The sequence below is a fragment of the Quercus robur genome, chromosome 7, assembly GCF_932294415.1.
Source record: "Quercus robur chromosome 7, dhQueRobu3.1, whole genome shotgun sequence".
In the NCBI taxonomy this organism is placed as follows: Eukaryota; Viridiplantae; Streptophyta; class Magnoliopsida; order Fagales; family Fagaceae; genus Quercus; species Quercus robur.
This window is the reverse complement of record NC_065540.1, coordinates 23,519,026-23,546,936: the sequence shown is the minus strand read 5'-3', so window position 1 is coordinate 23,546,936 and position 27,911 is coordinate 23,519,026. Positions and strand designations below refer to the sequence as shown.

The window sequence follows — 27,911 nt, the reverse complement described above, 5'->3', positions numbered from 1 at the left end:
TTAAATTATTTAATTACATAAAATAGTTAAATAAAATAGTGAAATCCATATGCAATGAATTATTTTATTTAAGAGTTAATTTTAAACAAACACATGATTTTAGTTGGATTAACAAACACGTGAGATAATATCACTCCAATACTTGCTATTAACAGAAGCACTCTCAATTAAATCGTTAAAGTTAGAAGCTAAAATATCCCAAACTTGAAATTATAATTTGAGATTTAAAAAAAGAAAAAGAAAAAAAAAGAAGAAGCCTGTTCTACCGTATAAGGCGAGTGCTACGCGCTCACACATTTCTTCCTCCACGCGCTTTCCCATTTCGACTCTTACTGCATCTGCAGGAGCAGAGAGCGAGAGAGAGAGAGAGAGAGAGAGAGAGAGCGAGCAAGGACAGGAGAGAGAAAATCTCAATTCTAGGGTTAAGGTTTTCCCCTATAATCTTCACCTGGTCCGATTTCGAATCAAGAGCAAGATGGGCGTCAATTCGTTGCCATCGGAATCGAGCAACGATCTCGACGAGCAGATCGCTCAGCTCATGGAGTGCAAGCCACTCTCAGAGCAACAGGTTCCATTCTATCAAATTCTTATTTTTCTGAAATGGAAAATAAATTTAGGATCTGTTTGGTTGCCGAGAAAACACGAGGCGAGCGATAACGAATTACAGCTTATTGTAAATCTGTACTGGCTTTGCTTCAGGTTAGAGCTTTGTGTGAGAAGGCTAAGGAGATACTAATGGAAGAAAGCAATGTCCAGGTAGCAACGGCTATCCTTGTTTTTCCAAAATTTTCAACTTTTGTTTCTGTCATTTGAATCCACTTTTGTTGTTGAATATGTTAGTCTTAGCTTCTGTTCCATTGGTATTTCATATAATTAGGGTGCTTTCCTCGTTGATATGATTATATAGTGGAAACTCAGATTCTTAGATTATGGGTGCTTGAATCAGTTGGGAATATTGTCTGTCTTTCTAGCTAACCTTGACGAAGACAAATGAAGGAAAAAAGAAAGATTTTTTGATATAGAGAATGAAAGGCTCATTGGTATTTCATATAATTAGGATATTCTTCTCCTTGTTGTGGTGATAAATTGGAAACTCAGATTCTTAAAATTATGGGTGCTTGAATAGGTTGGGAATGTTGGCTTTCTAGCTAACCTTGAGAAAGACAAATGAAGGAATTTTTTATTTATTTATTTTTAAAAGAGAAGATGAAAGACTTACTATTCTTTTGAATTAGTAACTATCCTGCAATGGGTTGTTGATGATTTTGGGAATCAAGCTTTCTTTTGAAGGAATTTATATAATGAACAATAGAAATTTGTTTTTTGAGTTCTATGTACGATTTGTTTATTTGCTAGTATGTATTGTGATTTGATTCTTCTTGTAATCTGTCATATTACTTATCTTATAGGAGTTAAACATTGATTATATTTTTATATTTTTCTTGTATCACAGCCTGTGAAAAGCCCTGTTACAATTTGTGGCGATATTCATGGGCAGTTTCATGATCTTGCTGAACTTTTTCGAATTGGAGGGAAGGTATTAGTTCTGGCCATGACATATAATTTTTTTTATTCAACTCTTCTGTTTCAGCTGGGGAATGTCTAATTTAACTAATTGAGACCTGTCAGAAATGCTTTTGAAGGATGAAGTGCTCCAGAGGTATTGTAGAGTACATTGCCAGTAGTTAGGGAACTACTCATCTATATCACTGCACCATGGACTTTAGTTCAGTTCATTGCGATTATTCTGCTTATCTATATAAACCTTTTGTTTTCCTTGGAAATATAAAGTTGGTATTAGTAGAATAATAAATAGAAGTTAGGGCCTTGGTACAATGGCAAGTGCCTTCCACCAAATCAATAGGTCGCGGGTTTGAGTTCGGGACTCAGCCTCTCCCAAAAAACAAAAAAAAAAAAAAAAAAAATGGGGAGGAGGGGAAGCCTGCCCACCTATTATCTCTCCCAAACCCCACAAAAGTGGGAGATTTGTGCACTACGTATGACCTTTTTTTAGTAAATAATAAATATCTCACTCAACTTTGTAGAAATGGGTTCTATTTCAATCATTTTCTTTTTGTGTGTTAATGGTCTATTAACTTTATTTAATTAGAAAGTGCACTCATGACTAAAGCCAAGTCAGTGCAGTTTTAACTGAATTTGGTTTATATTATATCATTTCAAAATTGTAAAATTCTTCAAAATGAAAATCTTTTCCTTTGTTCCTTCATTTCTAAATGTATTCTATGTTTTTATTTGAGTGATGTTACATTTCCCAATTTAAAACAAGCTCAGCAAGACTAGTTTGCATGGCTCTTTCATGGCATTCTAAATTAACATTGAATCATTATGTTTGTTGTTAACTTGTTATTATTATTTATTTTTGAATAATATGTTTTTTCCAAATTTCCTCTGAATCTTCCTTCTTATTAAGATTAGAACTAAATTATACGGTTATTTGTTTCATTGACAGTGTCCAGATACAAACTACCTCTTTATGGGAGATTATGTGGACCGTGGGTATTATTCTGTTGAAACTGTGACGGTATGTAAGTTGAATAAAGAAATGGCATTATAATTTTCCTATCACGAAAAAAAAATCAGATTTGAAATGGCTTCAAGTATTGGTACCATCATTTAATGTTTTAGAGTTGGGTTCTGGTTACCATATTTTTGTATGCAATGTCAAGTGCAGAGCACAAGTTGGCCATGATATAGTTGTTTGTGTTGTAAGTTGTAACAAGCTTGGTACTTCTACATTTTTGTTAATTTTTCTTGTTATTTACGTTTTTTTGATAGTTGTTTCTTATTATTGTGGTTGGTATTAATAAAAATATTAGGGCTTACTATAATTACTAAGGTGCTTCTTCCAATATATTTTTTAAGTGTTAAAACAGTACAGCTTAACTGTGCTATAAGGACTCCTTTTTTTTTTTCCCCCCCTTTCCTGATAGGTGTTTCTTGTTATTGTGATACTAGGAATTTCTTCCAATATATTTTGAAGTGTAGAAACAGTACAGCTTAAATGTGCCATAAGGACTCATTTGTGGAAATGGATCATAGCAATAAGGTAGGGGGGGATGGGGGAAGTTGGACTATGAAGCAAGTGCTAAGAACTCATAATTGTAGCTTAAGGAATAGCATTAGAGCGGGGTGGGATAGATTTTTTTCAGCAACGTGCACTTCAATGTGGGGTTTGGTGATCGAGTGAAGTTTTTGCATGATAGGTGGTGTGAGGATCAATCTTTGAAGTAGCAGTACCCAGGTTTATACTTCTTTGCAGTTGACAAAGACGCTTCAATATCTTCGTACTTGGAATGTAGAATTGAAAGGAGTGAGAAGAATTGGAACGTCAAGTTTAATAGACATTTTAATGATCGGGAAGTGGGATATGATGATTCTATGCATGGAGTACTATATTCTAGTACGCCAAGGAGAGTAGGTCTTGACAGAAAGAAAGTAGGTGATTTCAATATTATCAGGTACCCAAGTGAAAGGGTTGGCTGTGAGTCTTTTAGCCCTGCTATGTTTGCATTCTCGGATTTTATAGAGAGTAATTCTTTAGTTGATTTACCTTTAGAGGGGGCTTCCTTCACTTGGTTTAGAGATTTTGGTCTTCCCTCTGTGTCAAGAATTGACAAGGCTTTGGTTTCTCTAGATTGGGAGGAACATTTTGAGAATGTATCCCAACAGGTGCTTCCTCGTGATATTTCAGACCACTGCCCGCTTTTGTTGGAAGCTGGTGTTGTTTGACGTGGTCAAAGTGCCTTTAAATTTGAAAATATGTGGTTGAAAGTTGAGGGTTTTGTTGATAGAGTTCAGCAATGATGGAATGGGCACAGTTTTGCGGGCTCTTCAAGTTTTATTTTGGCACAAAAATTGAAGGCTTTGAAAGCAGATTTAAAAAAGTGGAACAGGGAGGAGTTTGGTGATTTGGCTTTTAGAAAGAAGAATTTGTTGACTGAACTGATGGGTTTAGATGCTAGAGAGGAGTTGGTGGGTCTATCGAATGAGGAATAGATTCGTCGTATTCAACTCAAAGGAGACACAAAATAGTTGGCTTCTCTTGAGGAGATTTCCTGGAGACAAGTCTCGGGCCTTGTATGTGAAGGAGGGAGATAATAATACTCGTTTCTTTCATAGATTAGCAAACTCACATAAAAAGGCTAATCAAATTAAGAGGATCGAGGTGGATGGTGTTCTTTATGAGGATGAGTCTGATGTGCGCTCTCAGTTAGTTCTCTTCTATCAAGGGTTGTATGAGGAAACTGAGGTGGGGCACCCTTCTGTGGATGGGTTAGATTTTGCATGTATTGAAGAGGATGAGAGGTTGTCCTTAGAGGAGTTCACGAAGGAGGAAGTCATCTAGGTTTTGAGGGAGATTTTTTTTTTTTTGATGAGTAAAAGTTTATTGATCTCAAAAAAATGGAACACCTTAGTACACAGGGAGTGTACAAGGGGTTAAACAATCAAGAACAAAAATTACAAGAATCTAAGAAATCAAGAAAGGATGGAAAGGATTGGTTCGGCAATGCAGCCAACCAATCTATTAATGTTCTAAAGAAAAATAGCTTCAAATCTGATATGGATCTATCCTTATCTTCAAAGCACCGACTATTTCTCTCCCTCCAAAGGCACCACAATAAGCAATGGGGAACCATAAGCCATATATACCCATTTCGATGATGGCCAAAACTGCCTTGCCAACATGCTAGAAGCCCCACTACATATTGCGGCATAACCCAACTCACTCCAAACAACCCGAACACCATAGCCCACATATCCATTGCAACCGTACAATGAAGAAAAAGATGATCAACCGATTCCCCATTACACTTGCACATGTAGCACCAGTCTAATATCCAAACCTTCCTTCTTCATAGATTGTCAATCGTTAAGCATTTCCCTAAAGCAACAGTCCAAACAAAGAAAGCTACTCGAGAAGGAATCTTCTGCTTCCAAATGCTTTTCCAAGGAAAACAATAGTCATTAGGGCCCACTAAGAGATTGTAATAATCCCTAACCGTGAAGCCCTTCTCTCTAACAGATTTCCAGCACATTTTATCCTCACCAAGCCCTCTAACTGACACACCATATATGGTATCCATGAAACTGGCCAGTGCCTCTAGTTCTCGAGCATGCACACTCCTAAAGAAACTTACATCCCAAAACAGGATTCCGTTATCGAACTTCATAACCTCAGCCACACTAACCTCTTGATCTCGGTAGAATCTAAACAATTCAGGATAGCTGATTGCAAGAGAAGTTTCACCACACCAACGTTCTTGCCAAAATTTCACCCTAGACCCATCCCCAATCTCATATAGAATGTGTCGAGAGAAAGTAGGCCATCCCCGACTAATATTTTTCCACAAGCCAACACCATATGGACCGTTAGTAGGCCTAGTACACCAACTACCCCATTCACAACCATATTTCACGGCTATCACTTGCCTCCAAAGAGCAGCCCTCTCCATCCCAAATCTCCATAGCCACTTCCCAAGCAGAGCTTCATTAAAAAGTCTTACCTTTCTTATCCCCAAACCACCCGAAGCAATGGGAGTGCAAACAGTAGCCCATTTGACCAAATGGAATTTTGGTTCATCACCAATGCCACCTCATAAAAAATCCCTCTGAAGTTTCTCAATTCTGTTAGCCACAGAAGCAGGAATAGGAAATAAAGATAGAAAATATGTGGGTAAGTTAGATAAAGTGCTTTTAATTAAAGTGACTCTACCTCCCTTGGATAAGTACAAATGTTTCCATCCTACTAATCTCCGTTCTATCTTCTCCAGAATTGGGTTCCAAATTGACTTATCCTTACATTTAGCTCCCAAAGGAAGGCCTAAATATTTCATTGGAAGGGTACCTTGTTTACAACCAAGGACATTCAACAATAAGTCAAGATTATGCACCATACCAATAGGAACCAGCTCTGACTTGCCCAAATTTATCTTCAGACCAGAAACCGCCTCAAACCAAATGAGAATCATACGGAGAAACAAAACCTGATCCAAATCAGCATCACAAAAAATTAAAGTGTCGTCCGCAAAGAGCAAATGGGACACCTCCAAAGATCTTCCCTATAAATGACCCACATCAAAGCCTGACATGTGACCATCATGGACAGCCTTATCCAACATTCTCCCAAGGGCTTCCATCACCAAGACAAGCAACAAAGGGGACAATGGGTCACCTTGTCTCAACCCCCTGGAGCTCTCAAAAAACCCACAAGGAGTGCCATTTATCAATATAGAGAATCGAACAGTAGATATACAAAAAAAATCCACTGCCTCCATTTAGTAGAGAATCCACTCCGTTCTAGTAACTGCATAAGAAAACCCCAGTTGACATGATCAAAAGCCTTCTCAACATCTAATTTGCAAAGTATCCCTGGCAAACTAGTTTTCACTCTACTGTCGAGGCGTTCGTTAGCAATAAGCACAGGGTCAAGAATCTGCCTGTTCCTCACAAATGCATTTTGAGAAGGAGAAATTATATCTTCCATGACTGTGCGAAGTCTGGTGGCTAAGACCTTAGCAATGATTTTATAAACCCCCCCAACAAGACTAATGGGGCGAAAATCCTTGACTTCAATTGCTGGATTTTTTTTAGGGATGAGAGTGATGAACGTCGCATTTAAGCTTTTCTCAAACTGACCTTTAGCAAAAAAATGGTGAAATACAGCCATAAGATCAGTTTTGAGAATACCCCAACATGCTTGGAAGAAGGCCATTGGAAACCCATCAGGTCCAGGAGCTTTGTCACCATTAAAATTCTGTATGACATCAAAAATTTTTGCCTCCTCAAAGGGTCTATCTAACCAATCAGCATTATCATCGGATATCCTAGGAAATACCAAGACTTCTGGAAAAGGTCGAACAACTTGCTGCTCTGAGTATAAATTCATAAAGAATTGAGTAATACAATCAGTAATCATACCTTGATTAGAAGACAAGGTTCCATCAACCATAAGGCTCTCAATACCATTATTTCTTCTATTGGAATTAGCCATTCTATGAAAAAATTTTGTACTTGCGTCCCCCTCCCTCAAGTGTAGCATCCTAGACTTCTGCCTCCAACTAATTTCTTCTACAAGAGTAAGCTTTTCAATCTCGGTACGGAGATTAACTTGTTCTAACTTCTCCTCAGCTATTAAAGGTTGAGTCTGCTCTCTAACATCCAAGTCATTCAATTTGTTCCATAACAGCTGTTTCTTTAAAGTGACATTGCCAAACTCCGTTTCATTCCATTTTTTTAGGTCCAACTTCAAGGCTGCCAACTTCTTAGCTAGTATAAAACTCGGGTTGCCTTGAAACAAATAGGATGCCCACCAAGTTTTCACTTTATCAACAAAATTTTCCGCCTTCAACCACATATTTTCAAAACGAAAAGGAGTTCTACCTCTCCGATGACTCCCCCCTTCCAACAGAATTGGGTAGTGGTCTGAAAGTATCTTAGACAACCTTCTCTGTGCAAATAGAGTGAAATGATCCGCCAAAAGTGGAGAGAAGAAACAGGTCAATTCTAGAGGCAGAGGAATTGTTGGACCAAGTATAAAGGCCTCCTTCCATAGGTATATTCATCAGCCCATGAAGAGAGATAAAATCTGAAAATTCATACATAGCCCGAGTACTAGTTGTAGCCCCTAATCTCTCCAATGGAAAACGAATTATATTAAAGTCACCTCCTAGGCAACATGGCACATCCCACCAGCTAATCAGCCTTGTCAGTTCCTCCCACACCTTCCTACGCCTCTTGTTTGAATTTGGCCCATATAAACCTGTAAAAGCCCACTCAAATTGATCGTCTATGTTTTTAAATCTGCATGAAACAGAAAAGCGCCCAACTGCTTCTTCCACCTTTTCCATTGCCCTCCGATCCCACATCAATACAATACCTCCAGAAGCACCTTCTGAACCCAAGTACAACCAGTCTACATATGGACAACTCCATATACTTCTGACTACTCTTCTAGTAATCCATTCAAGTTTAGTCTCCTGCAAACAGACAATATCAGGTCTCCATGCACGCAACAAATTACGAATCTGTAGTCTCTTCCCAGCCTCATTCAATCCTCTAACATTCCAGGAAATCATCTTCAGATTCATTTAGGAACAGAGAGAGCCCGCTCCTTATTAATACCACTGCGCCTAGTTAAAGTAGAACCATAATTAATCGAGCTGAATAGACCCTTCAGCTCTCTAATACCTTTCACTCCAGAACTCTTCAAATCACGTGCTTTTTTTTCCAAAGCAGCCCTACGGTGTAATTCAGCCTCAATAGCCAATAAAAAGGTGGCCGCTTGATTTTCCAAACCTTTTAGGGACGTGCCCAGGAAGTTATCAAACCCTTTAAATCTGCTTTGGACCCACTCAGAGTAAGCTTCTCCCCTCACTGGATTCTCCACACCCAACACTTCCTGCCCTTCTATTGCCAAGGGTAGAGAAAAGGCCAGTGGTTCCACACTTAGAGGCGACAAACCCTCTACATTAGGTAGCTCAGAAGACTCTGAAGTGTCTGAGACCCAATCCTCCACAAGTACTTCATTCTCATCAACTTGGGCTGATGACACCTCCACAACATCTGAACACTTCCAAGGGGACCAAGGCCAATTGGGTTTGCTCTTCCAATACCTCTGTGACTTCACCTGGAGGCAGAGAAATTTGAATCGGAACCGCCACTCTTCTTCCATCTCGAAGTTCAAGCACCCACTGTTCTGAATTCCCCCATTTCTTGCTAACATTGCCGGAATTCTCCTGAAGTATCAAACGGATGTCTTGGTGCAATTTCTCTTCATTGTTGGAGATGTTTGCTAACTCATCGGACTCATCGGAACTGAGAAAAGTTGTATCGGACTCATCGGAGCCGAGAATCTCATTATCGGGCTCATCGGCGCCGATAAAGTCAATACCGGCACCGTCGGAGGCTTTCATCGACTGGGCTAGCCTCAACAAGCTTTGGGAGTCAGCTTGAGGAAGTTCAGAGGTAGAGTCCACAACGCCTCTGCGAGGATCGCTGACTGAGCTCTTCGAAGCAGAAGTCAAGTTACGTGGGTGAGTCTCGCCGTTTTGAAGTGTTTGTTTTGGTTTGGGCCTCTAGATTTTGATGGGCTTGGGATTAAGTTTGGGCTTTGCATTGAAGGGAGCTGTGGGTTTAAAATGGCTAACGGGCTTAAAGTTTTTGTCTTTGGGTTTTTCTATGCGGCCCACTTCCTTGACTTTGGACCACATTACCTCCCACTCACCATCTGGCCCACGCTCCAATCTCAGGCCAACATCCAATGTTAAAGGTGAGTTATTGATACAGCTGTTGCTCTCTATAATCTCAACCGACAATTCAGCCTTAGATATAGCTTGTTTCTTCCCAGCATTCAAATCGCGTATATCGTGGCTCTTATTGCTCAAAATTGATTCGGTTGAAATTTGAAACTTCGGCATTAATTGCTTTCCTTTTCTGCTACCACTACCCTCTCTCCGATCACCCTCCGCCGCTGCCAGCAAAAAAGTTTTGTGATTCTCCACTCTCGGTTTCAGGACAGAGATAAAAGGCTGTTTGGTTGCAAGTGTCCCAGGTGCAATTGCTTTCCTTAGATGAAATCCAAAACCTCGCCACCCACTACTAGCTTTTCCTTCTGGGACCACGAGAAGTCCTTTCCGACGGCCATGGATGAGTTCCGAGATCATTAAAAAACTGCCGTGTGAATTGGAACTCAATTGCAAAATAAAAACTTTCTCATTATCCCTAAAGGTTCGTGCAAAGTTACCGGGAGTTTTAGTAGACATTAGATCCTCCACAATAGCTAGCAAACACTTAGCGCTTTCTCTGCCCATGAAAACTGATTGGAGAGAATCCAGACTTCGCTCAAAAATGCGTAACATGAAATACGTACCTCCCTCCTCGACTGAGAATTCGAAAGTCTTAGATTCAACGAAAAAGAAAATTGAACCCCCCATAACAACAGAGGACAAACACAAGTTTTGTGACTAATTCGAGTTAGCCAGGCCTCTAGGAGTTCTGACTTATCTACAAATATGCAAATAAGAGGAGGGTGATAAAGCCCTTGGTCTTGATGGTTTCACCATGGCTTTTTTTCACAAATGTTGGAATGTTGTGGAAAAGGATGTCATGGATTTTTTTTGATTATATTCATTGGCACTCTATGTTTGAATGGTTTATGAATGCTTCGTTTCTCACTTTAATTCCTAAGAAGTGTAATTTCGTTAACATTAAGGACTTTCGCCCTATCAGTTTGGTGGTTAGTGTGTACAAGCTGCTGTCCAAGGTGTTGGCTAACAGGTTGAGGGTGGTTTTGGATAATCTCATCTCTAAGACTCAAAATTCGTTTGTTGGCGGAAGGCAGATTCTGGATTCAGTGCTCATTGCAAATGAATGCCTAGATAGTAGGTTGAAGAGCTGATTACTGGTTGTCGTTTGCAATCTAGATATTGAAAAAGCATACAACCTTGTGAATTGGGAGGCCTTGTTTTATCTGTTGGGCCGGATGGGTTTTGGGTTGAAATGGAGGGGGTGGATTAAGGCTTGTGTTACTTCTGTCCGCTTTTCAATCCTGGTAAATGGATTCCTTGAAGGTTTTTTCGGAAGCTCTCGTGGGCTGAGACAAGGTGACTGATTATCCCTGCTTTTGTTTCTCTTGATAATGGAGGTTTTAAACAGACTTTTGAGGAAGACAAAGGATAGTAATCTAATTCTGGGTTTTCGTGTGTGAGCAGTGAATTCTGTTGGTGTGCATATTTCCCATTTGTTGTTTGCTGATGACGCTATCTTATTTTGTGATGTTTTTGGGAACAAATGTTGTCCATAAGGTTGGCGTTGTCTTGTTTTCAGGTTTTTACGGGTTTGAAGGTCAATGTTGGGAAAAGTGAGATTGTCCTTATTGGGGAGGTGAATAATCTAGATGCACTAGCTAATATTCTACATTGTAGAATGGGCAATTTGCCTATGAAATATTTGGGGATGCCGTTGAGAACTTCTTTTAAGATTGCTTCGATTTGGAATCCTATTTTGGCTCTACATTGTAGAGTGGGTAGTTTGCCTATGAAATATTTGGGGATGCCGTTGGGAACTTCTTTTAAGACAGCTTCGATTTGGAATCCTATTTTGGAGAAGATGGAGAAGAAACTATCGGGTTAGAAGTGTCTCTATTTATCTAAGGGTGGTAGGTTCACATTACTGAAGAGTACTCTCTCAAGTCTTCCAATGTACTTTTTATCTCTTTTTACTATTCCTAAAGCTGTGGCTGCTAGATTGGAAAGTATTCAGAGTAATTTTCTTTGGGGGTCTTCTGAAGGGAGTTTCAAATATCTTTTTGTGGTTTGGGAAAAGGTGTGTTTACCCATTGAATTGGCTGGTTTGGGGATAAGAAGTGTGGTGTCGTGTAATCAAGTTTTATTAGGGAAATGACTGTGGATGTATGGTCATAAAGTTACCCATCTTTGGCAGAGAGTTATCTCCACAAAATATGGCAAGGGTCAAGGAGGGTGGAGTACTAAAGTTTGCAGGAGGACTCATGGATGTGGCCTTTGGAGAAGCATTCATGAAGGGTAGGAGAGCTTCTCTAAGAATCTATCTTTTGTAGTGGGTGAAGGCACTCGTATCCGCTTCTAGCATGATAGGTGGATTGGTGATAGTACCCTAAAAGATCTCTATCCTGAGCTCAATGTGTGTTCAGGTGCCAAGGATGCTTGTATCTCTGAGGTTTTGTGGATTCCGGAAGGGGGTATTGTTAGAGTGTGGGATTTAAGGTTTTATAGAGCTTTTGAAGACTGGGAGCTAGTTGCATCTTTTTCTCTACTTCAGTTTATCCAAACTCGTATTCCTTGGGGTGATAGGAGAGATACACTTTGTTGGTGTGTCAAAAGTGATGGTAAGTTTGACATCCGGTCTTACTACCATGCGATTCGGGGTACTCCGAATTCTTTGTTTCCTGGGAATGGTGTTTGGAAACTAAAGGTTCCCAAGCGAGTGGCTTTCTTTTTGTGGACAGCTGCTCATGATCGGATTCTCACTTTGGATAATCTCATGTTTTGGGGCCACCCTTTGGCAAATCGGCATTGTCTGTGTTGTTGGGATGGGGAGTCGATGGACCACCTTCTTCTTCATTGTCTTGTTACACATACCTTATGGACTTTTATGCTTCAAGCTTTTGGTATACATTGGGTTATGCCAAGATCGGTGGCAGGATTGTTATCTTGTTGGCATCAGTGGCTTGGGAAGCATAATTTGAACATTTGGAATTTGATTCTAGGGTGCTTAATGTGGATTGTTTGGTTGGAACGAAATCGTCACTCCTTTGAGGACAATGAGAAAACGTTGGATGAGTTAAAGGTTTTATGCGTAATCTTTTTGAGTGGTCTCGTTATTGGGGTTTTATTGATTATTCTTCTCTCTCTGAGTTTATGTTTTCTTTTAGATTAGTTTCCTGATTACCCTCTTTTTTTGCTCTTTGTTTTATCTTTTTCTTGTTGTTCATCATCATGAACAACTTGTACTCTTCCTTATTTACTCATTAATTCTCTGATTACTTATCAAAAAAAAAAGTGAGATCATCCTTTGGCATTTTGAAGCTGTTTCCCTTCTCATAGTGTGGGTTGGCACTTTCAAAATGTTAGGGATTCACCTTTTCAAGCAATACTGAGAGGCATTTATCCTACTAGATTTGTCTTGAATTTGGAATTTTGGATTAGAGAGTATCTGCTTTTAGTTCACCATTCTTGGGATGTAGTGTTACTCCTTTGAGCTAGAGCTCATTTATCTGTTAAGTGTATGCTTTCTTGGGGTGACCCATGGTATTTTTGTGGTGATACTAAATTGTTAATCTATCCAGCTCTTGGTGGCCCTGAAAGTGCGTTATTCTCAGCGGATTACTATTCTTAGAGGAAACCATGAAAGTCGTCAGGTATACTTCTGCAGTTCTGCTATCTTCTTTTTTTCATTTTTTATGACATGTTTCCTTCTGTTTTCAACAACTGTGATGAGGCTTGCATGCTGATGGCTGTGAGAATAATATTGTTTGTTTCTGTTACAAAGATCATACATATACTTTGGAGAAATGATCTGAATCAAAGTAACTAATCTTTCATAATTTGTTATCATATAGAATATCTTATTTAAATATTGAGTGGTCTTTTTTGTCCAATAGATTCTATTATTCTGATAATTTAGTGTTATTCAGCATGTTATAATAGAATAATTTTTACCCTGTGAACTGTGTTCTGGTGAATGCTACAGCGAATCTTGAGCTAATTATTTCTTTTTCTCTTTTGTTTTTCTTTTTGGCAGATTACTCAGGTTTATGGATTTTATGATGAATGTTTGCGAAAGTGAGTTTTCTGTACATTACCTTGGTCTCGTCCTAATTGAAATAATATATGGTAACTTTCATTAAGAGTAATTTATTTTTATACTTATGGAGTATTAAATGACATTTAAATTTAAATTTAAATTCCTCATCATTGATGCTTATACAGAGTTGAAAACTTTTTTCTAATATGAAACTTGTGGTGTACGGAAAATCTTTCTCTTTTGCTCTTTAGTACTGTATCTTGGATAATCCTAATACAGAGTTTCTGAACTGGATGATTCGACAATACTCATGGTACGTACCCTTGCTGGATAGAATACTAATCTGTGCAAATCCCATGGCACCACTCAGTGGGAATTTCAAAGGATTTTTAGATTGATGGACATGCGAGCTTCCAATTTGGATGTATTGGCATTGTTTTCAGCAAGTATGATTTTTTCATTGAAAATGGTGGAAAGCGTGTACTTTTATTTTCCGATTGTTTTGGAAAAAAAAATATTTTCAAGTGTTTGGTTGCGTTTCTAAAAATCTCCAAAAAACAATTTCAATAGTTTGGTTGCATTTCTGAAAATGCTATGGAAAGCACATTTTTTCTACTACTTATTCCACATTTTCTTATCTTCAAAACACGCATATGTGCGCGCATGCGCACACACATATATATAATAAAAAAGGGAGAAGTTTAGCCGGTAATCGGCAATTGGAGACTGGTGGAATGTCTTGGGGTTGAGTGATATTAGTGCTCTCAGAGTTTAGTGCTTCACTTTCGTTTGCATGTATTTCTTGACCTATTCTTTAGACCACCTTGTGTTTTTTCATACACGAGGTAGCTTTTTGCAATAAAATACATTATTAAAAAACAAAAAAAGTCAACTTGACTAAAATGTGTGGTTGACATGCTAATATGCACCTGTGTAGAAAAATGTATTTGGTTCTTTCTCCTCTTGCAAATTGGTGATAATTCTCTTTTGTTTCATTTTTTCTTCCTTCCTGATGATAATTTACAGGTATGGCAATGCTAATGTGTGGAAGATCTTTACAGACCTTTTTGACTATTTCCCATTGACTGCCTTGGTTAGTAAATTCTTTCCAATTAGTTCTTGCTATTATTTAATGCAAGTACATTTGCATACTAAAAGGACTAAAAAGTGGGGAGGCATTTGCCTATTAACTGAATCCCTAATACATATTATGAGAGAGAGAGGGTGTTAGGAAGGGGAAAGGGTTGGGGGGAGTTTTTTCTAGGCTCTTAGCTGACTGCTGGCTCTTGGCTATCCATTTTCTGGGGTAATAATACAATCATTCTTATACTCACTTCTACAATAAAGTGAATGGTGCATAATTTTCCAATATGGCTTGCTTAATAATTGAAGGGAAAATGATGGTAAAAGGATTTTGATTGTTGATTGGTATCATAAATGTACATGTCCTATTGTCTTGTTTTTAGGTTGAGTCAGAAATTTTTTGTCTGCATGGTGGGCTGTCACCTTCAATTGAAACCCTCGACAACGTAAGGAATTTTGATCGTGTTCAAGAGGTTCCTCATGAAGGACCCATGTGTGATTTGTTATGGTCTGACCCAGATGACCGGTGTGGTTGGGGTATTTCACCTCGTGGTGCTGGGTATACTTTTGGACAGGTAACTCTCTCTCTCTCTCTCTCTATATATATATATATGTGTGTGTGTGTGTGTGTGTTTTCTCTATTTATCTATTAAAAATGCTACTCTTTGAAGTTTTAATGGTCCTGTGGTCTCCTCTATTTTCTTTGATTTAATATTCACGTTCTTCTCACAGGATATATCTGAACAATTCAACCATACAAACAACCTAAAGTTGATTGCTAGAGCTCATCAACTGGTTATGGATGGATTTAACTGGGCCCATGTAATTATCATTCTCACAGATTTTTGGCTTTCTTGTTTAGTATTATGGGGTAAAGTATATTGATATATTATTCTTTGTTGGAATAGGAACAAAAGGTGGTTACTATATTTAGTGCACCCAATTATTGTTATCGCTGTGGGAACATGGCTTCTATATTGGAAGTTGATGACTGCAGAAGCCACACGTTCATTCAGGTCTCTCTCTCTCTCTCTTCCACATGATGTATGCTACCAATAATAATTGATGCATATAGTTTGTTGTTGGATGCATCTAGTACTTGCATTTACTTGAGTTGTCTGTTGTTGCAGTTTGAGCCAGCTCCTAGGAGAGGAGAACCAGATGTTACCCGCAGAACACCTGATTATTTCCTATAAAACAGCTGTCTTTGTGTCATAATGATAACCGGTTCCTTACCAAACTAGATATTCTCATTACTCTGCTCTGCACCCTTGTGTGGGGGATATAAAATTTATGACTTCTTCCTTGCCATGCTTTTCTGGTGGTGGTTGTGGGAGCCCAGTAAGATGTATTATAGGCAGGTAAAATGCTCACTGATTTTGTCTTGCACTTTAAACCTTGCTGGATTTCCTGTCAGAGATTGCCTAGCTGACAGCATGGAGCGCGAAATGTATTATTTCTACTAGAAGCGTCAGTAAACTTTTTTTTTTTTTTTTGGTTTCCAAGAATGATTGGCTGTAGTGGTGACAAGACAATTTTGCTTTTCTCAATTCAAAGTCTACTAGTTTCCATTTTGATAACTTGTTCTGAATTTGTAACTTGGGAGGAGAAAAAAAAGAAAAAAGTGGGGGGGGGGGGGGGTTATTATTTCTAGCAGAAATGTGGATTTTTTTTTTTGTTCTTTTCTTTTTTGGCAAGAATGATTGCATTGTGGTGCCTGGACATTTTGCTATTTAAAATTTAATAGTGTTCATTTTCATAACATGTTCTGAATTTTGAACTTCGGAGGACAAAAGAGGATTTTTTTTTTTGAGGCCTGGAGATTGGGGGTGTGGTGTCATGCAGACTAATTTAATTGGCTTTAGCAAAAATGGGTTTGCATGCATCGTTCCTGTTTGAGGTCAAAGCCATGATATAATCTTGACCATTGTTCATTCCACATAAATTTTCTTGAATCTCTGACCACGGAATTTGTTATCTTTCACACAACGCACGCACACGGCCTTCTTGCGCTAGTGAACTCATCCGCTGCAACGTTTCTCATGGATGTTCTTCTGTACTAATTTAATTTTTGGGTAAGTGATGCATAACTATCTTCTCATGGAGTATTGGAAATGTTCGCTTTAAGGGTAGTGCCAAAGAAGCATGATGTTTACCTGCTCATCTTTTTTTTTTTTTTTTGTTGATAACCCTGCTCATCTAGTATATAGAGCACAGGAAGCTTAAAAAAATTCTCTCCCACTGGTGGGAGTGCCAGTCCAATATAGCCATTTGCACCAATGCATGTTCCTTCTGTAGAATACATGATCTAGCTCATCATTCCACTATGTGCTACAAGGCTCTTGAAATCCATGTGTTCGTGAAAATCCAGTTGACCAGCCTCACTTTATGAGCGCAGTCCTTTCAGAATGATATTACCAAAGTTGACTAGAAAGTCACTAAAGTATTTGGGGTTGCAAGAAAAATTTGATGTTTTATAAGACATCGAACATCTTAAATTTCCGATAAGCAGTCTTAGCCAATAAACTCGCAGGGAATTTTATAAATAGATACCTGTTTCTGTAACAAATTGTAAGGAAATTCAAATGTTTACACAGCTTTTATAATTAGATTTTCACTAATCAAAATATATTATATGCATAAATAACATTAGCATATGCCCGTTGAAACTAGCTAAGAACGTAGTAAAATTTATGATATACATAAATAGAGCAAAAAATGAATGGTTCTCACTAATCAAAATATATGATAACATATAGCATACGCCCGTTGAAACTAGCTAATAGCGTAGTACTATTTTACAAGAACTAAGAATTACAAGCTCAGGTGAGAGAAAAGAGAAGGAACAAGGTCTACCACCGACCATGCAAGGCCTGCATATTGAATAAACCTTATACCCGTATCGACATCAAATGAACCCTGTTGAGAAAAAAACAGCCTTTGGATATAACCAGATTGTTTACTCTCATCTGATTTTTTCCCATTTCCATTCAGAGTTGGAATGTAGTTGGTTGATTTAATTGGGATGCCCAGCGTGTTTGATACAACAGGTAGAATCCATTTCGCTAGAGCCTTGCTACAGAACTTCACAAGAAGTATTGTTGGTATTCCAACCAGCATTCGTCCCACAAAGTTTGATATTGTGAGCTGTGGGGTGAATATGCGCGCAACGGCTTCATGGTGAAACTGATGGTATGTTTGCTGGATCCCAGATACCTGAACACAATTAAATTGATATTTTAATTCATGATTGTTAAAGCACAAATTTTTGGGAAGAATACTCACATTTTACATTAATTTGATAGCAATTTCCTTGTCTTTTCCTTTTATATACAGTATATGACATTTCTATAAAAGAATCAGAAATTCACGCTTAATAAGATTACATTTATGTCAAATACAAAACAGTCAGTTGTTGGGAAAAATGCCCTAATACCCCTTGAACTTTGGGGTAGTTGCATTTACACCCTCTAAACTTTTGTTTGAGCTAATTTAGTACATAAACTTTGATACAGTAGCAAGTTTTTTTTATTTTTATTTATTAAAAAAATCTCTTTTGCACCACATTCATTAAAAAAAAAAAAAAAGGTGAAAATGAACAGGTCCTACTGCAACAACATAAAAACTTTAGTTCGTCTATTTGTTATAGTACCAAAATTTATGTATTAATTTTGGCAAAAGAACCTCTATTAACTGATTGTAGGGACCTGATGAAGACATTCACTAACTCTATGGCGCATGTGTATAGGGAAGCTAACAGCTGTGTTGACAAATTAGCTAGGATGGGAGCTGATCCTATATCAGACTACCTCTTTTTGTATGACTCACCGCCTGTGGTGGTTGATCTGCTGCCTATTGATAAAGCCAGGCTTGTTTGTAATAGACTTGTTGTTCCTCAGTTTTTAATTTTAAAGCGTCATTATCCAAAAGAAAAAAGAAATAGTTAAGAGAACCTATTTGTTACAGTTCTAAAGTTTATGTACTACATTAGCTGAAATAAAAGTTCAAGGGGTGTCGGAGCATTTTACCCTCATTGATTTATTATCCACTTTTTATAAGGAAATATACTAGTTACCCAGTAACGACATGATCTTAGTTGTTTATCTTCATCAGACTTCACTAAATAATAACTAAGGGTTTAAGTCTTGTCCTATCCAAAAAACGGTAATATATTGAAAAAGAGCATATTTACTTCCTATTACAAAAAGAAGTTGAAAATCAAACACAGCATTAATTTAATCTTATTCTTAAATGGGTAAAGATTGCTTACAATTCCAAATGCAACACCATTAAAGGCTGTGTGGTACTCAAAGCTTGGTGTTGGAAGCTCAGGAGTTGGATAAGCAAAGAACAACAGGATGCTTAGGGCAGCCCAAAAGGATGTAACTGCATTTTAAACAAAGTGTGCACTAAGAGAAAATACAAACCCAAGTTGCCTGAGTTTTAAATTTCAAAGTCAATATATTGTTTTAATTCTGAAATCTTCATGAAGTTAGCTTCTATGAAACAAAATATCTAGTTTTCCAACAGAACTTCCCAGACGTATGTTTCAACTTTCTGATTTATCAGAACCAATTGTGGGATAGCAATTTTGATAACACAAATTTTGAGCACCACAAATCTAATTCTAGTTTTGTAACTATGAGGTCTCCATGTGTCCCCTGTTTCTCAATCCATGTCTCATTACTATTTGATGAGGAAGAAAAAATCCTATATGGGAACTTCTATAGACTTGGTGCCACACTATCTAAGATGCCACATTCGAAGCATTGTCCCCTATCAGGCTAAATTCTGGTCCTGGTCTTAGTATTGTTAGTTTCATAGCTCCTTTTTCTGACATATGGCAGAGCACGTGGTGGCATACCTCCCTTTTCCATGCTTGGAACTTTCAAAACTGCTGGGTCGTTGTAGGAATTTACATCACCTTGAAACCTATCCTAAGGCTGCTTAGCTAGTTCTTACCTTTATGAAGTTTTTCAAATCCTAGGTCCTTTTGCTTTTCAACTATCCAAAATTTGTAAACTATCAAGTATCAATAAAAATATACTATCCTTATAAAAAAAAAAAAAAAAACCAAAAAAAGTATGCTTACCATTTTGTCCTGAAACAATAAAATTGTCGACATGTTTATGAACCGTAAGCCAAAATGCAAGGATCACCAATCCAATGCCAAGACCACCTATGATATCGATCAAACTGTGCATTCCAAGGTAAATTCTTCCTAGCATTTAAATCAAATTACAGTTTAAGGATAAGCAACGATACACTACAAAGGCTTCCAACAGCTTCTAAAAGAAAAGTAAACTTACCAAAACCAATGAGGCTCACAAACAAGCAAACAAGGGCAAGCCCAACAAATTTCATGGAGACATCTTCATATTGAATATAAGACAAGATATAGTGCAAAAGGTACCTGAAAACCCCCAGTTCAAGGAGGACTCTACAGTTAGTATACAAAGACAAGGTTCTAAAATACAAAGGCAAAAAGAAAAGCTCTCCACTTGTCCAATTACAAATCAAGGATCCAACTGTTGTAAATAAATGCATGCATGCTTTGGGGATTATTATAACTGATGTTGAAGACCTATAATGGTTAACAGGTAACAATATAATAAAAACAAGAAAATATCCTATTTACTTTATTAATTGATTGATGCTAATTCACTGCTAATACGATGATTAGCCTAGAAAAGTGAAAGTTTTAAAATGATGTGTGAAAACCATTGGACTTAACTCATGAAGCATGATTTTTAAGCCTCTGGAAATATCTTTTGTAACATTTCATGCCTCATTAGCGAGTGAGGCTACCATAATTAGCTTCAATAAATTTTGTAACCATTTCACCTCAAAGTATATTGTCAGGGCTATGCTCCAAATCTCCTCTAAAAAGAGAACCTACTCGAACACCCGCTAAATTTTCCTAACTGGCTACACCATGAATATTTCGGATAAGAAATGGGAAATGAGGAGCAAAGATGTACCCAGATAAGCAAACTGTGTTAAGAGTGTGAGAAGAGGGCAATCCATATTCCAATGCATTATCTTCCTCATCTTTTGTAGCAGTTATTCTCCTAACAGGTGGTGAACTGGGTCTGGGAGCTGATACCATATCCTGTCAAACACAAACAACATAGATACATACCTTAATTACTAACAAAGCACCAAACCAGCAGAAACAAATGAGAAGCTTGGAATAAAACACCAAGAGAAAAAGTAGATACCTTTATAGTGTTTCCTAAATAATCACAAAAGGCCATCAAAAGGGTCATTTGCCTAGCCAATCTGCCATGGCCACTCTACAATATTACCCAAAAGCCAATCAGTTTGAATCATTAAAATGCTGATAAATACAATAGCTCTAAAGCCCATTATCCACATTATAGAGAGACAGAACATACCCAGAATAGCAAAGGGAGAAAGGCAGTGTAAAAGGGCACAGAAACAACACAGGACAACCCAGAGAACAAAGCATCAAAAAACCAATGCTGGTATTTCTGAAAAAAAAAAAAAAAAACCCCAAAAAAAAAAAAGTTAACTCCAATGAAAAGCAAAAAAACATATATATACAGACAATTGAACAAGAATGATGATCTGGGTTTTCGTTTGTAGTTTCAAAAGTTGAATGAAACCTGGATCTGGAAGATGAGAGGAGTCCCAGCGATGACATGGTGAGCCACCCAAGGTTGCAGGAAAGATCGAAGCTTGCGGGTGACGTTGAGGTATGATGATATTAAAATCCATGCCACAATTCCACCTAGAGTTGCCCCCTGCCACACAGCTATGTTTTCCATTTCTCTCTCTCTCTTTAGAAGAGGAATCGAAATCGAAGAATAGAAGAGACGCAGAACAAAGGAAATATAGTGAAAATAGAAAAGGAAACAACTGGCTGGCTTAGACTAAGACTATGGTCCTCTCCTCGGTTTTATATTTTATTATTATTGTGTTATATATTGCTGAAAATTCAAAATAGTCCTTTTTTTTTTTTTCTTTTTTTTTTGTGTGTGTGTGTGTGTGTGTGGGGTGGGTTTTTCAGGGGTGATGATTTTTGGTAGGTTGGAACTTGGTGCTTTTGGCTTCGTTGGCTTCTGGTTGGCGCAGACGGTGTCACAGTGCAAGCTACGCGGTGAAGAACATTCTACGTTACCAAAAAAACAAAAAAAAGCAAAAATTTATAATAACAAAAAGAAAAAGTAAAGGCAAAGTGGACGCTTGCATGTGATGGTAGTTATTTCGTATTTTTTAACCAAAAAAAAAGTTATATCGTATTTAGGGAAAAATAAAATAAAAATTACACCATCTAAATTTGACAAAAAATTTTCATATAAAAAAAAGTTTGACCAAAATTTATTTGAGTTATTTAACTTTATCTTTGTTCAATTAAGTTCTTTAAGTTTCAAGTTTATTCAATTAAAGTCTCTTTGTCAAATTTTGTTAAATGTAGTTAAGTGTTCAAAAAAAAAATTTCTTCAAATTTATTAAAATAAAAAATTCAATTAATTATTGAAAAATGTATTCCAGATTAAAAAAAAAAAAAAAAATTAAGGGAAGTTGATGGAGAGGTCTTAATTGAATAAACTTAAATTTTAAATGAATCAATTGAATGCAATCAAAGTTAGAGGATTTGAATGAATTATGGTTAAACATAAAAAATGTGCATTTTGCATTTTTGCCTTAAAAAAATTCATATGTTTGTGAAAAATTAGATTGCACTTTATCCCCTAAGCTATAATCCTTTTACACTTACCACTTAACCATAAGAAGACATGATTAACCCCCTAAGCTAATATTCATGTAACACTTTGCATTCCTACTATCTATTTGGCAGTTAAATTGGATGACAAAGTCACATACAACTTACATGACTTACAAGACTTTTTTTGTCTAACTTAATCGCCAAATAGAAAGTAGGGTGCAAAATAATCTAATCTATTATGGTATTCTTAGTTCCCTACACTTATTACAGTATGTTGCAATTTCACATATGGGTCACTAAGGCAACTCTTGACACACCTGTTAGCAAAACACTTGTCTGATATAAACAATTCTGTTATGTGGATTGAAAAGGAACAACGTTCATTAACACATGCGTTATCTTATGATGTATCTTTTATTTTAGTTAATGAATAAAGTTGATGAGCTTCCTATAAAAAAAAATAAAAAAAAAAAAGAAGAAGAAGAAGAAGAAAAAAAGATAGTAGGGTGCAAAGTGTTGCACATGCATTAGTTTAGGGGAGTGATTGTGCATTCTTGTTGTTCGGGAGGTAAGTGTAAACGGTGGTATAGTTTATGGGGATAGAGCATAATTTACCTGCAAAATTATTCATGATGTTAAGGATATAATAAATTTTTATACCTAACTTGTATTTTTAAATGGCATGAATCACATTCTTATGACATTCATTTATAAAACTATAATAAAATTTTTATTGCATTTTTAGCTATTTATAAATATTTTTATTTTATAATATTTAAACATAAGTTGTTGTTGCATTAGGAAAAAAGAAGAAGAAGCTGTTGTGATTAAAAGGAAAAAAGAAGAAAGAAGGCAGTTGCATCTTAAATTCTCAATTATATATATATATAAAAAAAAAAATCTAAACTCTTTCATAATTCAACTTAATGGCAAAATAATATATTGAAATTCAAGTGATAAATCAACAATAATAATATTTTTTTTGTGGTCTCATTTGTTGGAATCCACTTCCCCCTTCACTTTTTACGTATCTAAATGAAGAGTGAATAACAAGTTATTGCTAGCGTGTCTGTTTATGTACAAACCCCCCATGACAAAATATGTGTTTTTTAAAAGGAAAATAAAATAATTCAAGTAGAGGTATCAAGTCAAAAAAATGTATTCAAATAAAAAGTGGACGTCCCTTTTACGGTCACATATGATCAGAGTCATAAGTGTTTCTAAATTCGTCCTTGGAGACTTTCGTGTTAAGTGGCTTTAATTTAATTTAATTTTTATTTTTGGGATTAGACTTTGTGTAAGTTGTATATATTTGACCAATTTTTGTCCACTCAAGATGTTTAATAAAACATAACCTAATTATTCACAGTTTTTTAAAATTATTAATAGTTTTGAATTCCGAATAGGGTATTTGATGATCCCACTCAAATTGTCACTCAAACCGTGATGTTTTCATTTAGTTGTCAAAAAAGTCTAGGATGACAAAAATTTTCACAATTTTTTGCCACAATTGTAATGTGGCAAAGTTTGATTGGTGAAGTAAAAGTAATTAGTCTATATGCAAGTAATGATTAATCATTCACAGTCAAAATTATGGTAAAAAAAATGTGGTAAAAAATTTATGGTCATAAAATTACTCTTAATTGCCAAGGTCATGAGCCAAATAAAAAACTTCGGATTGTCAAATTCATGCACTTCTTTTATGATGAGTTAATAAAGTTATAGATATGCCATGCAAAGTATTATAATTCAATCGACATTTTATAATTATTTACATTTTATAATTCAATCGACATCACAACCTAAACGTTGTCGTTCTATCCGACGTAATTATTTGGTAGGCCATGAGAGGCTTTTTCTTGATTATTTTGCTCCCACACCAATATATCCACCTGCTTTATTTCGTAGGAGATTTCGAATGAAGCGTTCTCTTTTTCTCCGTATTCAATCTAAGGTAGAAGCTCATGACTTTTTCTTTGTCCAAAAAAGAAATAGTGCCAAAAAACTTGGTTTATCTTCATTACAAAAGATAACTGCTGCACTTAGAATGCTTGCGTATGGAGTATTGGGTGATTGGATAGATGAATATGTGCGGATTGGAGAAACTACTGCATTAGAAAGTTTGAAAAAATTTGTTACTGCAATAATTGATGCTTTCTCTGAGGAATACTTGAGAAAGCCAAATAATGAAGACATTGCTAGACTGTTAGCTCACGGCGAACGCCGAGGTTTTCCAGGTATGTTAGGTTCAATTGATTGCATGCATTGGAAGTGGAAAAATTGTCCATCTGCATGGAAATGTCAATATTGTGGTCATATTCGTAAGCCTACTATTATTTTGGAGGTAGTAGCATCATATGATCTTTGAATATGGCATGCATTTTTTGGGTTACCTGGGTCAAATAATGATATTAATGTGTTAGAATGATCTTATGTATTTAATGAACTTGTTGAAGGACGTGCTCCTACAGTACATTACTCAATCAATGGTCATGACTACACAATGGGATATTACCTTGCTGATGGCATATATCCAAAGTGGGCAACATTTGTGAAAACAATCCCAGTTCCACAAGGACAGAAGTATAAATTATTTGTAGTAGCCCAAGAGGCGTGTAGGAAGGATGTTGAGCGTGCATTTGGAGTGCTTCAAGCACGTTTCACAATTGTCCGTGGACCTGCACGATTTTTCCATCTTGAAATACTCCAAAAGATCATGAAAGTGTGCATAATTCTCCATAACATGATTGTTGAAGATGAGCGCGATGATAATGAAGTGGTAGACTTGGATTATGAATAAAATGATGGAGTGGATAATCCTCCTCTGCAAGTGTTACGTGAACAAAGTGATGAATTTTTGTCATACGTTGAGAGGCATGGACGCATTAGAGACCGAGAAATTCATTTTTAACTCCAATCGGACCTTATTGAACATTTATGACAATTGCAAGGCTAGTCGTAGGAACTTTTTTTTTTTTTTTTTTTTTTTTTTTTTTTTTTTTCTGTATGTTGAGAAGCATGAGTCATAGGAACTTGTGCGAGTGTGTGAGTTTTATTGTAATTTGGTTTGAGTTATGTATGTGAGTAAATCTAGGGACTACATTGTTCTTGCTATAATATGTGTTCTATTTTATACGTTTTCTTATAAAGTTCCTCAATTTCATAGTTCACATTGTTCCAAGATTGCTTCCGGACAATTGAGACGATAATAGACTATCATGATAATTGAGAAATTGTTTTAGTAAAAAAAAAAAATGTATAAGTATAATTTGGGGTTAAAAAAATCACTTGTTAACACTAGACGATTATTTGCTATCATGTGGTGTCGGCGGCAGCGGAAGAGTCGGTGGCGGTGGCAGCAGTGGCGGCAGCGGTGGCGGCTGCAGGTTGTTGTGATTGTTGTTTATTGTAGTGGATATATTATTTTATTGTAGTGAATATATTATTTTATTGTGATGTTTATATTATTTTATTGTATTAAAAGCTAAAATAGATCCACTGCTACAGTATGTATGTAGGTAAAATAGATAAAGTAACTTTTGGTGGAGTTAAAAAACTAAATTTTTACCTCCACTGCTGTGAATGCTCTAAGGTCCTCAGATTTATTTTTTATTATATTATTATTGTGTTATATATTGCTGAAAATTCAAAATAGTCTTTTTTTATTTTTAATTTTTTTATTCAGGGTGATGATATTTGGTAGGTTGGAACCTGGTACTTTAATACTTTTGGCTTCGTTGGCTTCTGTTGGCGCAGACGGTGTCACAAAGCAAGCTACGCGGTGAAGAACATTCAACGTTAACCCAAAAAAAAAAAAAAAAAAATTTATAATAACAAAAAGAAAAATTAAAGGCAAAGTGGATGCTTGCATATGATGGTAGTTATTTCGTATTTAGGGGAAAAAAAATAAAAATGTAATAATACAAATTACACCATCTAAATTTGACAAAAAATTTTCATATAAAAAAAAAAAGTTTGACCAAAATTTATTTGAGTCATTTAACTTTACTTTCGTTCAATTGAATTCTTTAAAGTTTCAAGTTTACTCAATTAAAGTCTCTTTATCAAATTTTGTTAAATGTTATGGTTAAGTGTTCAAAAAATTTTTTTCTTCAAATTTATTAAAATAAAAAAATTCAATTAATTATTGAAAAATGTATTCTAGATTAAAAAAAAAAAAAATTAACAGAAGTTGATAAAGAGGCTTTAATTGTATAAACTTATATTTTAAATGAATTAACTGAATGCAAGCAAAGTTAGCGAATTTGAATGAATTATGATTAAACATAGAGGGTGCACTTTGCATTTTTGCCTAAAAAAAATTCATATGTTTGTGAAAAATTAGATTGCACTTTATCCCCTAAGCTATAATCCTTTTGCATGTACCACTTAACTACAAGAAGACATGATTAATCCCCTAAGCTAATATTCATGTAACACTTTGCATCCCTACTGTCTATTTGGCAGTTAAATTGAATGGAAAAAGTCACATACAACTTACGTGACTTACACGACTTTTTCTGTCTAACTTAACCACCAAATTGACAGTAGGGTGCAAAATAGTCTAATCTGTTATGGTATTCTTAGTTCCCTACACTCATTACGGTATGCTGTAATTTCACATGTGGGTCATCAAGGCAACTCCCGACACACTTGTTAGAAAAACACTCATCTGACATAGACAACTCTGTTATGTGGATTGAAAAGGAACCATGTTCTTTAACACATGCATTATCTTATGATGTATCTTTTATTTTAGTTAATGAATAAAGTTGATGAGCTTCCTATACAAAAAAAAAAAAAAACAAAAAAACAAAAAAAAGAGAGAGAAAAAGATAGTAGGGTGCAAAGTGTCACACAAACATTAGTTTAGGGGAGTGATTGTGCATTCTTGTTGTTCAGGAGGTAAGTGTAAATGGGAGTATAGTTTATAGGGATAGAGCATAATTTACCTACAAAATTATTCATAATGTTAAGGATATAATAAATTTTTATACCTAACTTGTTACCAAAAATCTTAAAATTCAATTATTATTATTATTATTTTTTGTATTTTTAAGTGGCATGAATCACATTCTTATCACATTCGTTTATAAAACTTTTGTAATAAAATTTGTATGGCATTTTTAGCTATTTATAAATATTATTATTTTGTAATATTTAAACAAAAGTTGTTGTTGCATTAAAAAAAAAAAAAAAAAACTGTTGTGATTAAAAGGAAAAAAAGAAGAAAGAAAGCAGTTGCATCTTAAATTCTCAATTATATAAAAAAAAGTCTAAATTCTTTAATAATTCGACTTAATAGCAAATAATAAATTGAAATTCAAGTGATAAATCAACAACAATAATATTTTTTTGTGGTCTCATTTGTTGGAACCCACTTTCCCCTCCACTTTTTACGTATCTAAAAGAAGAGTGAATAACAAATTATTGCTAGCGTGTCTGTTTATGTACAAACCCCCCATGACAAAATATGTGTTTTTTAAAAATAAAATAAAATAATTCAAGTAGTGGTATCAGGTCTAAAAAATGTATCCGAATCAAGTGGACGTCCCTTTTACGATCACATATGATTAGAGTCTTAAGTGTTTCTAGATTGGTCCTCGGAGACTTTTGTGTAAGTGGCTTTAATTTTTTTTTTTTTGGGAGTTAGACTTTGTGTAAGTTGTATATATTTGACCAATTTTTGTCCACTCATGATGTTTAATAAACCTAATTATTCATAGTTTTTTAAAAGTATTAATAGTTTTGAATTCCAAATTGGGTATTTGATGGCCCCACTCAAACTGTGATGTTTTCATTAGTTGCCGAAAGAGTCTAGGAATACAAATTT

General features: G+C 36.0%; 2 protein-coding genes across 5 annotated transcripts in view; one reads left to right on the top strand and one right to left on the bottom strand.

Annotated features, from left to right (window-relative positions):
• Window positions 1–267: 267 nt before the first annotated feature.
• On the top strand, window positions 268–15,959 carry LOC126692836 (serine/threonine-protein phosphatase PP2A-4 catalytic subunit). Its single transcript, XM_050388635.1, has 11 exons — window positions 268–568; window positions 700–756; window positions 1,454–1,537; window positions 2,471–2,542; window positions 12,845–12,916; window positions 13,300–13,340; window positions 14,329–14,395; window positions 14,769–14,960; window positions 15,118–15,207; window positions 15,294–15,401; window positions 15,516–15,959. Exons 1-11 carry the CDS (start codon window positions 476–478, stop codon window positions 15,579–15,581), a joined length of 942 nt encoding a protein of 313 aa, XP_050244592.1. The 5' UTR covers window positions 268–475; the 3' UTR covers window positions 15,582–15,959.
• A 1,108-nt stretch (window positions 15,960–17,067) lies between these two features.
• The window catches only part of LOC126692830 (lipid phosphate phosphatase delta), a 57,065-nt gene continuing 46,221 nt past the window's right edge, over window positions 17,068–27,911 (bottom strand). The window contains exons 2-9 of one of the 4 annotated variants that reach the window (XM_050388618.1): window positions 21,015–21,104; window positions 20,784–20,879; window positions 20,607–20,681; window positions 20,367–20,497; window positions 19,695–19,798; window positions 19,478–19,606; window positions 18,656–18,771; window positions 17,068–17,601 (exon numbers count right to left, since the gene is read on the bottom strand). In XM_050388618.1, coding sequence (XP_050244575.1) covers window positions 17,200–17,601; window positions 18,656–18,771; window positions 19,478–19,606; window positions 19,695–19,798; window positions 20,367–20,497; window positions 20,607–20,681; window positions 20,784–20,879; window positions 21,015–21,104 — 1,143 coding nt within the window. In that variant the 3' untranslated portion in view covers window positions 17,068–17,199. Of the gene's footprint in view, window positions 17,602–18,655; window positions 18,772–19,477; window positions 19,607–19,694; window positions 19,799–20,366; window positions 20,498–20,606; window positions 20,682–20,783; window positions 20,880–21,014; window positions 21,309–27,911 lie in introns of those variants that run through there. The other 3 variants (XM_050388617.1, XM_050388616.1, XM_050388619.1) reach the window with 3 other exon arrangements.

Bases quoted from the DNA above. Each gene is read 5' to 3' on its own strand.
- LOC126692836 (XM_050388635.1), top strand. From the start codon at position 476: ATGGGCGTCAATTCGTTGCCATCGGAATCGAGCAACGATCTCGACGAG. The intron at 14,396-14,768 runs GTTAGTAAATTC...TCTTGTTTTTAG, and splicing joins ATTTCCCATTGACTGCCTTG to GTTGAGTCAGAAATTTTTTG. The intron at 15,402-15,515 runs GTCTCTCTCTCT...CTGTTGTTGCAG, and splicing joins GAAGCCACACGTTCATTCAG to TTTGAGCCAGCTCCTAGGAG.